Genomic DNA, 13092 nt, shown 5'->3' with positions numbered 1-13092 from the left:
ATAAATAAATAAATAAATAAGTAAATCAAATCTGCTCTGTCCGCTCTTCTGCATTTCCCGGGTGAGAAATGCGCACACTCGCAACAGACAACGAGGCACTCTAAAGTGCACCAGTCCACAAGCCGGCTGCCATGTTCGACTCAAAAACATTACAAATAATAAAACCTCAATCATTGCACATTTTCAGCAATTATTTCCAAGCAAGTCGAATGTATTTGGAAAGGAATCCGATCAACCTTTTGAGGTTCCGAGTGTACTTCAACGCAGTGCGCTTCTGCAGTTTATTTCAGGCACGATAAGACAATCGTTAAAAAAAAAAAACATTCCAGCTCTTCGAGTCGTCTACTGAAGTGTACTTAAAGGTTATGTTGTGTGTACAAGTAGACTGAAATGTAGTGTAGTGTATAGAAGTGCACTTAAAGCCCGTCTCGTGTGTTACATTGTGTATTTGTGTGGTTGCGTTGCGGTGAATGAGCCGAAGTGGCCGGAGACTGAATAATTGATGTTGTTAGTGTTTTAACAGCATGGCCGTGTCCATTTTGTTCCCTGATGCATCTCCGTCTTCAGCCTTTGCTCGCTGGTCCAGTTTCTTTTCAGCCTTGGCTCAAAAAATTCCCTCATCATTTTTGATTGACTGCTGTCTATCATTTTTTTTTCCCGCACTGAGATTGTTTCTGAGTCGAGTGAGAATGTGTGTGAGGCAGCATGTCAGGCGCGTGTGCGTGATTATATAATATATGATTTGGGGTCCTCACCCTGACAGAGGTCATGACTGAAAGTGCAAACCAATCTACAGTATGTCCACAAAACACTATGAAAACAAATACACGCACACACACACACACACACACTCAAATTGCTGCAGTCAGCCGCCTTGCAACAATTGGAGCGATTCATCCCGATTCATCATATTTTGTTGCTCGCATCTTTTGTTCAACATCTGCAGACTGTTCAGACTCGGCATGACCACACACACACATACACACACGCACACGCAGATTCACGCTTATTGTTTCCATCTATTATATTTCTGCTGTGTTTTGAATGCTGGTTTCTGATTGGCCCACAAACCTTCAGTCTGCACATGTCCCAATTATTTGACGCTGTGGCTGCATCCAACAGCTTCAAACAAAAATAAAAATGAAATGTAGTTTAGCAATTTTTTTTTATTAAGTAGGCCTTAATTCCACTCAAGTGATCATCATTTTAATCCCATTTGCTCGGACATGCTGATTAACCGAAATGACTGCATCCCATTTACACGCACGCACACTTAGCGTCCGTAATGTGGAGGAAGAAAAATGCATATCGCACTCACTTTTCTCACGTTCTTATTATATTTACATCATGACACGCTCGGCGCTAAACCATTTAGGCAATTGAGCTTTTCCGCACTGTCAACCCAAATTCAGTAGAAAATAATCAGCTAAAAAAAATAATGCAAGTATAGCGCTGCCGTACACACGCACAACTGCTATGGCACAACTCAACCAAAGATATTGCCAAGCTGTGCACGCCACCAATCAGATGCTGGCATTATTTGGTTCCCACATTGGGACAGAAACGGAAACATCAAACACACACACACACAAATTGGGGCAAAATATTTGCTAGAATGCCTCAGACTTAACTCACTTAGCGTATTTACTCCGTGAAAGTTTCTCATGGTTTTTATCGTATGCTTTTGATTCCAAGAAACCATGTTTGATCTTGAAGCCCAAGATAACGCCTTGGATCAGTGGGGCGCAAAAACCACACAACCACCGGAAAGTCACAGTTCAGAGAAGAGGGAAGATATTTTACATTTGTATGAATTATTATTTGTGCAACATGAATTTATGCAATCTTTCATCTCAACGAGATGAGCATTGATGCGGGTTTCGACTTGTGCTGTCTGAAGATGCGGCCGGGCTAATTCCTCTAATCAAGTCCTGGCTGTGATCAAGAGACGGGTCGCAGTGTTTTATCTCTGAAGTCAAGCGAGAAGTTCATTTTTTATGTTTTTTTTTTTTTTTTGTGGGGCCGCGACAGGAAATGAAGTGCGTCAACGCCGCCGCCGCCGCCTCGCGCTCGTTAGTCTTTGTTGTCGGCCGCCCGGCGATGTTTCAGTCGTCTGCGTGTGGCTGATGAAGGGATAACGACTGACTCACAACTTTTATGTATTTGTGAGGGGGGTTTTTTCCCCACTCACTCGAAATGTATTCTTTAATTTTGTGTTGTTTTTATGAGGTAGCAATCTCATCAAGGTTGGCGGCAGGTGAGCCACAGTTGGGGCAGAAGGCGGCTAACAAGTTACGCTGGTCGCCAACTAATCGCAAAAAAAAAAAAAAATAAATAAATAAATAAATGGAGGACGGGACAAAAGCCTCTCACGAGCCCTAAAACACTTTGAAAATGCTCGTTAATTGACGAAGGTCGCCGCTAACAAGACAAACAAAGATGCTAGCTAGTCTAAATGTAAATTCTCCCGCGCGCGACGGCAGCACATGAATAAATAACGAGTCAATAAACGAACCCTCTGGGACGGAGGCGAACAGCGCCGCTGAGGCGTAATGTCAAATAATGTATGCGAGCGCTTAGCTCATGCACTCGCACGTGGCTAACGGCGCACGCTTTGTTTAAAAAGGCGCTTTTAATGGCCACGCAGATGTCCTTGATGAGCTCGCTCGCTACACACCAAGCAAATGTTTCGAACGCCTCGCTTGGCTTGTTAAGCGTCGCTCTTTGGAGTTTCACACTTTCAAAAACGATGAGGAATGAAAATTTTCATGGGGAAGAAGTCCCGGCAGGACAATCAGGAAGTTTGCTTGAAAGCTAAAATCGTCATCTGTCATTTCAGAAAAATGATTAGATCAGATCCGCACCACATATTTAATTCTTTACTCTTATTTGACAAGAATAAATTGATGCCAACAGATGCTACTGGGGCGCTGTATGTCTTTAAAATGTGGCATATTACAAGTTTGCTAACGCTAATGCTAATGCTAACCGTCACCTCTTGACACTAACAAAGTCGATTTAAAATTCTTGCCCACTTTTGTTTGTTTTTAATCTGAACACGCGCTAACATCACACCGATAAGTGGATGCTAATGTATGCTAACAAATGCTACGTTTGGATTAGCTTATTAAATGTAAAGTTGCTCACTTGTTGGTATTGTTTGAAGGACGGTCAAATGGCAGAAAGAACAAAGAACATTAGACTACGCAAACATGACACAGGGAGCTTTCTTTCACAGGAATCACAATCCTCACCCGTTAGCATTCCACGAATCCTCGAATAGTTGGTTCACCAAGCACGTAGCTATTCAAATTAGCATTTTAGTGACATTTTTGTTTGGTGACGAGCCGCGACAATTTTCCAAAGCTTTGGCTCATTAAAGACTGCAGTCGACCATCCGCACTTTCGGCGAAACGCAAAGTCAGCACGTTTTCTATCAGCTCGTCTTTGTGGACGTTATATATCGGCCAAGGTGAGCAGCGGCGGTCGCTCGGTCGGTCCAGCGAGCCCGGCGGGATCTTTTGTCAAATTGTAATACGTTGGCACGCTTTGCTTAATCCTGTCCTGCTGACGGCTAATCCAAATGGAGCGCAGAATAGCCTTGAAGCTAATAGCCTCCCAGGAGCCGACACCCCGCCTTGACCCCCACCCCCCCCTCCACCCGCCCTGCGGCCATTAAAACCCGCTTCCATTGCCACGTTTCACCATTGGATGATTGCTGCCTTTGCTGTACTTTCAATCCTCAATCTTGCAGCGTCCTCAACCCTTCGTGAACGCCCGCAAAAATCACTCGTCTATTCCTTATCTGCCTTTCCTTCTTCTTAACGCGTAAGTTTACAGAATAATGCCATGCCGCTTTTACTAGGTGGAATCACGCCAATACTAGTGTAATTTTTTTTTTTTTTTTTTTTTTTTACGAGGACAATGGCCCCAAACCTGAAATTTTACAGGCACACGTTATTCATAAAAATAAAAAATGAAAAAAAAAATACTGATAAAAAAAGGATATGAAAAAATATTAAATAAAATTTTTTTATGAATTTCTGGTCACGTAAATGGAAAAATGGACTTTTATTTCTTGATTTTTCAGGCAACTTTGGGACAGTCAGAAGCACCGTAAATGAGCTTATCAGGCAACGTTATACATTTCCCGCAAAATATCTTTTTTCAAATTTCTGTTGATGCTTGAATTATTACCAGGAAACAATATTTTGCTACCAACTTTTTTTGCTATTTTTTTTTCACCATTGAAAAAAATTGCCGTTAATCTTTTGCACCACCCAAATTTGTATTTATTTATTTTTTATTGTAAAGCGTATGAAAAAAAAAAAGTTTTTTTAAGGTGACAAGTATTCTTGTGTTGGATGTGTGATTTAAGGGGCGTGGCCTAGTGGTTGACAATATCAGGAACATGAACAATGAGTCTGTGTGCGAGTGTCTAGTTGTTAAGTGTTTTTTTTTATTTTGTGGGCTGCTAACGAGTGCCCAGCGGCCACCAGACTGCATAAAAAAATTAATTAATAAATAAAAACTTCATCAATAACCGCTGCTCCAGACAAGAAGTAGTTACCTCGTACTTCTGTCTCCGGTCCGCCCGAGGAGGAATAAAAACACGGACGTGAGCGGGGTGAAGTGTTTTTTTTTATGATTCCGACATGGAGGGAATCCATTTTGCAAACGTTGTGAGCTCGGAGCGGCTCGTTAGAGCGTGATGGAGATTCTTTTTTTTTTTTTTTTGGCAGCGACATGAAGAAGAAGGTGACAGAAGATCCGTTTATAGCGCCGCCTCGTTAGCGCGCCGTCACGCCTCGTGCATGGGCGACGCGTGAAGAGCAGGCCGGGACGCCTGGCGAGACCGTGCTATCTTTTGGGATTGCTCATTTGCTGTCTCCATCCCATAATAGTTCTGATGGCCGACAGAAACTTCAGAAGACTTTGGATTTAAAGCAGACACAAAAATATTGGGACGTTTTGAAATCTAAAAGGAAAACAAAAATTTTGAATAACACGATCTGTTCCGTGATGCTGGCTGACTCCAAAGTTGCTCTAATCTCAAAAGAATTGTCGCCATAAATCACTGCGACTGACTCACTGCGCGACTCAAGTTGGACATTTTGCTCATAATTGATTCGCCCCTAATCTTTTCTTCTACACAAAAGCGGTGCTCGACCATCAGAAACATCCTCAACAGTTTATCTCCTCTCCGCTCTCCATTCTCTTTCTCCTCCTGCCCCCTTTCTGATTTCCTCTCCGGCTCGCGAGAAGAGGAGGAGAATGAGGAAGGGGAGGAAGACCGTTTCGGTGAGTTTATGGTCCGCTGAGAACGAGCGGGGCACCCTCTTTAACGATCTCCGTTTAGGGCGCCGCCGTCTAAACGAGAAAAAAAAATAATAAAATCTCCATCTTTCCACTTGTTTGCGCCGCTCGGCTAATTGCTGCTGTCAAACGAAGCGGGGCGTTCGCTCGTTAAGGCTGAGCGACGCAAAAAAAGTGGCAACGGCGAGTTTGCAGTTAGCTGAGGTCGCTTCGAAACATTTTCAGAAATGTGCTCTCTACATTTCGCCCAAACTAGAGACGAGAGTTCTTTTTGTGTGTCATCTTTTGTTTGATTTTTGTTCTTATTTTTTTTCCCCCCTTCCCTGCCAGCTATTTGCAGTCCGCGGGTGTTAACGGCAACCAGCACTGACGTGTGGGGTGACGCTGAGCCGAACGTTCGCGACAACGTACCATTAGCATTCACGCGCCAAAAAAAATCACCATCACCGTTGCTCATTGCTTTTCACAACATTCGCCGGTGAGCTAAGTTGTGCATGTGAGTGCACACGGCAGATGGTGCATGACGACTGCAACGCTCCCAGCGGCGCAGCTGTCCGAGCCAATACACCGCAGCCATGCCCCTCTTCATCACGTTAAATAAACACCACAACGCGCACGTGCACGCGCAGGCGCGGGAAAAAAATGGGAGTGAAGCAAACAGACACATCCGCCACCTGGCGTAGCCCTCAGCTAGCAGCCGCTGTCTGGGTTGTTTACCTCACACACGCACATGCCAGCAGTGTCCCAAATCGTCCTTATGTGGTCATATTATGAAATGAAAATCAGCGAAATAATTATAATAATAATTAACTTCTTTTTTTTTTTGGAACGCGACGAGTTTTGGGTGAAACTACTGCTCATTCCTATAGAACGGAGCGACACTTTCTCTCAGGCATTCTACCCTTTTTTTTTCTTGTGCTGGGTTCAATGCTTCGATTGTCAGAACACAAAAGTCTGTGGTTCCTGGGGAAAAAAATAAATAAATGGAATCGCCTGTGAATGATGTCACGAATAGCAGCTATGTCGTCCGAAATGACGTCCTCCTCAAATTAATTCAAACTAGACTAACACTAAGATAAAAAATAAAAAAAAATTAAAAATCCCATCCACAAGAGTGAGTTTTAAAAGCAAAAGCAAACATTTAATATAAAAACAAACTCATGACAAAAAACAAAAAGGATTCTAACCGTGCCTGGTTGCGAGCACGTGCGCAGATGACTTGAGAAGCCTGAAAAACTTCCTGGCTGCTGTGAAACTTCGACAAAAGTCACTCAGGGACAACAAATGGTCACGGTGGCGAGTGTGTGTGCATGCAGACGCCTCATTGTTAAACCTTAATTTTGGTTCCCGTTTTAATATATGCATGTGCGTGTGTGTGTGTGTGCTTCTGGGAAGCTCTCCAAATTAGGACGCACCCTCCAATCAGCAGCTGTTTAGCTCAGATAGCGACACACGTGCAATCAAGGAGTTGGATTTACTCGCAGACTTTGGATATAAAAGGTACTATATATCAAGTACACACACACACACACACATCTATATCCTTTATGGGCACACACACACGAACTGCAGCGCTGTGACGGGTGTGGACAGGTTGGGTGGGAAGAAAGCGCTGAGGTTGTGAGTAGAAGGTCACCTTCGCTCTGTCCGCAAGACAACTAGGGAGCAAAATGGAGGCCGATGCTGGAATGTCAACGAATTACGTAACTATGTTGAGGACCGATTTGTCGTTTATACGCCTTGTTGAATAGAAAACTTTTTAATTCGATTCATCGGTAAAGACAAATTGTATTCTGTAAACGAGATCAACTTGATTGTACATTTGAATTTGAAATCTGATTTATGATTAAAACTAATTTGAAAGCCAAAATGTGTTTTACGTTTACACTGATGACAATGTGGACCTGATCTGGATTCAAACATTTCCACAAAAAATAATTACATTTGTATACTTTGGGTGGCGTTTCCATGCCGACGTTTGCCCCAGCGGGGACGTACGTACGGACGGCCTTCACATACCTGGCTGCTACACTTTGTCCTTTTGGCTAGTTGCTATGACGACGCTCGAGGTAGCTTGCATCATTCATCAGAGTCGTGCTCGGGCACGCACGCACTTGATCTGTGATTCAGCGCTCGTCTAGCGATGCCTTGAAGCCCAATGTCGAGCCGCTTGTTTCCTTTGGGGGTGTCCAACGGCAACCGATCGCTAATCGGTTTGCAGACATGCGGTCATCGAAAATCAGTTGACTAGATTAATAATGAGAATTATGTATCGGATTTGCAATTATTAAATTTGCAATAATTAACTACCACCTGCGATCAACCGTCGTTTGGTTGCCGCCCTAAATTGGATGCTTGGGGATCCCCCCCCTTTGGCGGAGGTCTTTTCTCATCCATCACCTCTGAGGATGTGTGTGTGGTTTTTTTTTTGGTTTTTTTTTTTAATTGTGCCGCTGGCTCGTTCCGGTGCAAAGTGTCTCATTACTGTTGAATGTGTTGCAGTCAAAGAGAGAAAATAAATGATTGGACTTAATTGTAGTTTTTGATTAAAAGTCACTCGGCCCGACGCTCATTAAAGCTCAACATTCATTCAAAGCTTCCTCACAAAGCAGACCGCTTGAAATGCAGGTTTCTTTTTTTTTTAATTTCTTCATTGACTTTTTTGCCAGCGAGAGAAGTAAAGCGCTGCTTTAACCTCATTTGCATAATTTAAAAGGCATGATAATGCTAATTACAATCATGATGACTCCAGTGGAGTCAACGCCTCGCTTCTGTTTGGCTCTCATGTGCGTCGGCACGCCGAAGCCAACGCAGTCGAGCCTCGAGCCGGACCCGAGGGACATTGGGTGACATTTAGCGCTTGGATTTTTCTTGTTTGGATGACTGCGTGTCCACTTTGCCGGAAGAGATTCATTTGCATAACAACATGAAAATATCAAAATGAAAAACATTGAAATGGCATTCAGAAAGTTTTTTTTTTCATAATTTTTTTTTTTTTTTACGTTAACGTTAACCATTTCACCACTGGATTGCAATGGCATAATATGTCCACCAGATGGCGTGACTTTCTCCCATTCAAAGAATGAAGCAGTACATTTTTACGGTGTCCACAGTTACATCATCGGCATATAAACAAAAACGTGTGTGCGCCTGTATGTTCAATATATCTCTGTGCTGAAATTTCCGAAATAAATTTTGACTGGACGTGAAAAAGCATTTTTGTTCTTTTGTCAATGAGTATAATACACATTCATTTGAAATGGATTTATTTGGCTATTGCGCAATCTTTGTACACTTCAGTGTACAGAGTGACTTTTTTTTTTTTTTTGCACCAGAGGAATATTCGTTATGTTATAAAAAAAATCTAATGGGTAAAAAAGTAAGCCTGAAAAAAATAAAATAAATTAGAAACTGGCGCACTACACTAATGACAGTCTACAGTTTCTTCTTACTTATTTTTTTTTCTATTTTTCTTGTTTTTAAATGCAATCGAAAATATTTTTTCCTTTGCCTAACCTCGAGAAATAGAGTTTCATAATACAAAGCATCTCATCCACACACACACACACGCACAAATGCGTGATTCAAATCCAATTGTTCACATAAACGCGTTAAATGCACATGGAGGCACGGCAACCGTACATGGACTGCAAGCACACGTGCACATACACACACATGCAACTACGCAAACGCATCCACACACACACGCGCACCCTAGAGAGTGCTGACAGTGTGTGCATGTGTTCCGCTGGGTGATGAATGAAGCAATATTTCAGTTTAAAGCAGCGTCTCAGCACAGATGCTGGCATGGAGAATTGCGCGTGTGACACACACGCACACACACACACGCACACAAAATCGACAATATGCAATGAAAACATAATCTCTCCAAGAGCGACATGGTCTGCTGCATCAGAAGAATCACCTGTCTGATTATACACACACTTGTAGATGCACAATCTAACAAACACACACCAACGCACACACAAACTCAAAAAAACAAAAAAAAAAAAACTGCAGCGGGTTGTGCTGTCTCATTGTGTTGAGCCAAAGCTGCCTACGGGGCGACGGCATCAGTGCCAGGCAAGCATTATCAACAGCTCACACAGACACACACACACACACACACACAAGCAGTGTAGATGAGACACACACCTGGGCATGAACACGCGCAGACAAATAATGTCAGCTGAGGGCACGGTGCCTGGTTGCCTGCAGGCCTGGCAGGACCAACGCACACGCTCACACACTCTTGTGCATGCAAATGAAGAGACTCTCAGGGCGTGGCCTTTAACCCTCATTTATCACTAACGGCGCAAGTCCAAAACATTTACATTTTCACATTTTGTTCCACTAGCCGTGTGTGTGAGGACGATTCAGGAGTGTTGGTGAGTGAGAGAGAAGTAATCCTGAATTATGTCCTGGACACATCGCATGCATACAGTACACACACAGACACACGCACACACATACACGTTCTTGTTTGGATGCAAGATGAGGACCGAGTGTGTCCCGAGCGCCTGTTCTTGGCCTGTTATCGGCACCGGCCACATGGGGGTGCGAATCTCCCCGACTGCTGGGCCCCTCTTGCGGTATGCTTCAGTTAGTAAATTAAGAGTCATGCTCACTGTTCACGTTGCATTTAGAAATCGGAAGGAGCCCAGTGAAGCACACGGGAGTTAAAAAGAACTTAAAGAAAATACAGCATCCTGATGATCATCTTTAAGCATCACCTCATCTTCTTCACACTGACCAATTTCATTGCCCCCCCCCCCCTTCACATGCTCCTCACACTCCATCGACTCGCGCACGTTGGCCCTTTGACCGCCAAAGAAGTTTGTCTCGCGCGAGAAGCAAGCGTACGGGGCCACGTCTTGACTGGCTGATCCTTGTTGTCAAGGAGACGCGGACGAGGTCGTTTTGGGCGTGCGACGAATCACGCTAATTGGCCCGTTTGGACCGCGCGCTGCTGACTGGAGGCGAACACAGAGAGGAGGCTGATGGCGCTTATCGAGCAGTCGCGCCTCCGTGGCGACCGCCGATCAGCGGGTGGCGAGCCGATAAGCTCATTAGCGAGCCACAGGCCCCGCCTCTCGGCCGGAGAGGAAAGTTAGAAAAAAAGGCGCAGAACCATTACCAGTTTCACTGACTTAAAAAAATAAGCACCCATGTCTATCAGAACAGACCTAAACTCTCAAGGAGCCACGCACCAAATTGAACAGGAAGTCGGCCATCTTGGAACGCCGCGGCCATTTGGGGCCAGTTTCCAAAGCTTGACGCCATTAGCATGCGTGTTTGTTTATGATGAAGAAGCGCTAACATTTGGTTGAATTTCTTTTTTTTTTTTTAATGCGGTTGCCATATCAACACGTCAGCGGCCATGTTGGCTCTCGGCGTGCCTCGCCTCATTGTCTTGCTGCTTGGATCCCTTCCCCGCTGAGGGAGGTGCTCCACTTCACTGAGATAATAGCACAGCGCTGGCTCTAGTGCTAGCACGCGCGCGCAGACTTTATCTGTGCTCTCAGCATCTCCCCCCTTAATCCCTTTCGGTATCGTCCCATCTGACCCGCAGCAGCCGCAGTTCTGTTCCAACTCGCTCTCCCGGAAGGATCGTTTTCGATACCCCGGCAAAATAATAATAAAATAAAAGCCGTCTTCTGCCCGCTTTTGAATCGGAAGCAAAAATTCATTCATGTTTTCTCATTTTCAATGATTATGAGGATTTGACTGACTTCATCGATTAATCGACTACTAATCGGTAATTTTCGAGCTGTGACTTATTTTTTTTTTTTTGACAACCGTGTGGATTGAAAATCACGTCCAAATTTTGTGGAAAAAAAAATGTTTGAAAAGTGAGGTTTCACTGTATTGCATTGCCAACCAGCGGTTTGCTCGTATTCTGCATGGTGAAGGGGGGCGTGGCTACCAAAGTGTGAGAAAGGCTGTTGAACAACATTTTGAAGAGGGCGGCGGGGTTATCAAGTACCCCCCAGCTTGAAATTTGCCAGCTTCACAATTACTGAGACATAGATCACACACGCACGCACACGCATCATCATCTTCCCCGGGCAAGATAAACGAGCGTTATCAACACACACACGCAACTCCCCCACTCGCCTACCCTTAATTCCGCAAACTAGCCTCCGACGCTCCTCTCAATTTTTTTTCCTGCCGACATACGTCAGAATTGCCCTTACCGGAATCACACGCATACACACTGAAGGAGCGCCACGTTCCGACAGATGTTCCTCGACATCATTGGCATCCCACCAGGAAGTAGACGGAGCCCAACATCTTTCAACGTCCCATCTGGCCAGTAATCGCAACAGACCTCATTACTGCATCATTTATGTATCGGATTGCGACATTCAGCGGCCTCAACTCCTCTCTCAGTTTATTCACAGAGGATAAAGAATGTACGAGTGTGACTACTGTTTAATTGTCTGTCTACGTGTGTTGCTGCACAGTTAGTGGTCAAATGAATGAATGGTTTATAACACACAGAAGTTAGGATTTTTTTTTTCTGTTTGTAATAAATAAAAAAAATTGTTTTACTAACCTCCCCCACACCCCCACCCATGGAAAAAAAAATTGCTCTCGTCTTGCACGCACCTGTTGTGTCGCGTGTCGCCGAGCGCGCGGTTGCTGGGGACGCGTTCGCTCTCCCGCTGGTTGAAGGCATAGAGCGCATACGGGTCGTCGCCAGGACGCCAGCGGCGGGCGTTCAGGTAGCTGCGCTCGTCGAAGCCGTCCAGCAGGTCATCCCACTCGCTGTCTGACAGCTGCCCGGAAAGCACACATATGCATGAAAAACACATCATTGAAACTTTTGTTTCTTCGAAAAGCATAAAAAAACAAAATTTTAAAAAACTTTTTTGGGTCAGGTAATAAAGAAAAAAATATTTTTCCAAGAAAAAATTGGGGGGAAAAAAAATGTCAGGAGAAAAAACAAAATTATTTTTTGGTCTTTTTTGGGGGGTTTTTTGGACAGACTGTTAGGATGCTGAAACAAGCGACATGAACATTGTGCACGGCCTGTTGGTCTCCTCCCACATTGCTCAGTCGCACACTTGCTGATGCCACACTTTGTCTAAATGGGCCCATTAGGGGGGCTGGGCGTGCGCATGTGTGTGTGTGTGTGTGTATGAGCACGCGCGTACGTCTAGTCATTCCCAGGACAGCGGTAACAACGAAGCGTGAAGAACACGAGCACAAGAGAAAAATGGGCGAAAGAGGAGACAAAGCAAAGATGAACAAGGTGGCAGGAAATGACAAACGACAAAAAGGAAGTTGCAAAGCGTGTCGCACGCCCAAATAGGAGACAAAGTCCAGAAGGCCTCTGATTGGTCACCACTGTGACTTGTTGTCATCTGTCCCGTTTGGACCGAGACCACCCGGTGATGATTCATCATCATCATCATCATCATGGCACATAAACTCAAACACACACACGCACACCCCCGCACGACGATGTTGCAATGAGTCAGCAAAGTGACGACGAGCCGAACGGCTGCGCCGAAATCTGCCCCTCTTGCATGTGAAATTCATGTTCGTAAAGAAGTGTAATGACCAAGAGATCCACGTAGATGGCGACATCGCATCGCTTTGGATTTGTGATCAGCACAGCTTTTGAGTAGAAGATGAAGCTCAGGAGGCGAATATCAGCTTGTCACGCTGTAGGTTAGAAACAGAGTACGTTTAAAGGCCGTTGAAAGGCCTTCCTTGGTTTTGTTTCACAGTTTAAGGTGTGACAATATAAAAAAAATTATATAATTA

The 13092-nt window shown here is 44.4% G+C and overlaps 1 protein-coding gene across 1 annotated transcript in view; it reads right to left on the bottom strand.

Moving 5' to 3' along the window:
• galnt14 (UDP-N-acetyl-alpha-D-galactosamine:polypeptide N-acetylgalactosaminyltransferase 14 (GalNAc-T14)) overlaps positions 1-13092 on the bottom strand; it is a 32901-nt gene that overhangs the window by 16480 nt on the left and 3329 nt on the right. The window contains exon 2 of the mRNA XM_088286147.1: positions 11929-12098. Coding sequence (XP_088142273.1) covers positions 11929-12098 — 170 coding nt within the window. The remainder of the gene's footprint in view (positions 1-11928; positions 12099-13092) is intronic.

This window comes from Idiotropiscis lumnitzeri, chromosome 21, assembly GCF_059441095.1.
Source record: "Idiotropiscis lumnitzeri isolate Australia: NSW breed Sydney's pygmy pipehorse chromosome 21, RoL_Ilum_1.0, whole genome shotgun sequence".
Taxonomy (NCBI): Eukaryota; Metazoa; Chordata; class Actinopteri; order Syngnathiformes; family Syngnathidae; genus Idiotropiscis; species Idiotropiscis lumnitzeri.
This window is presented reverse-complemented; position numbering and strand designations above follow the sequence as displayed.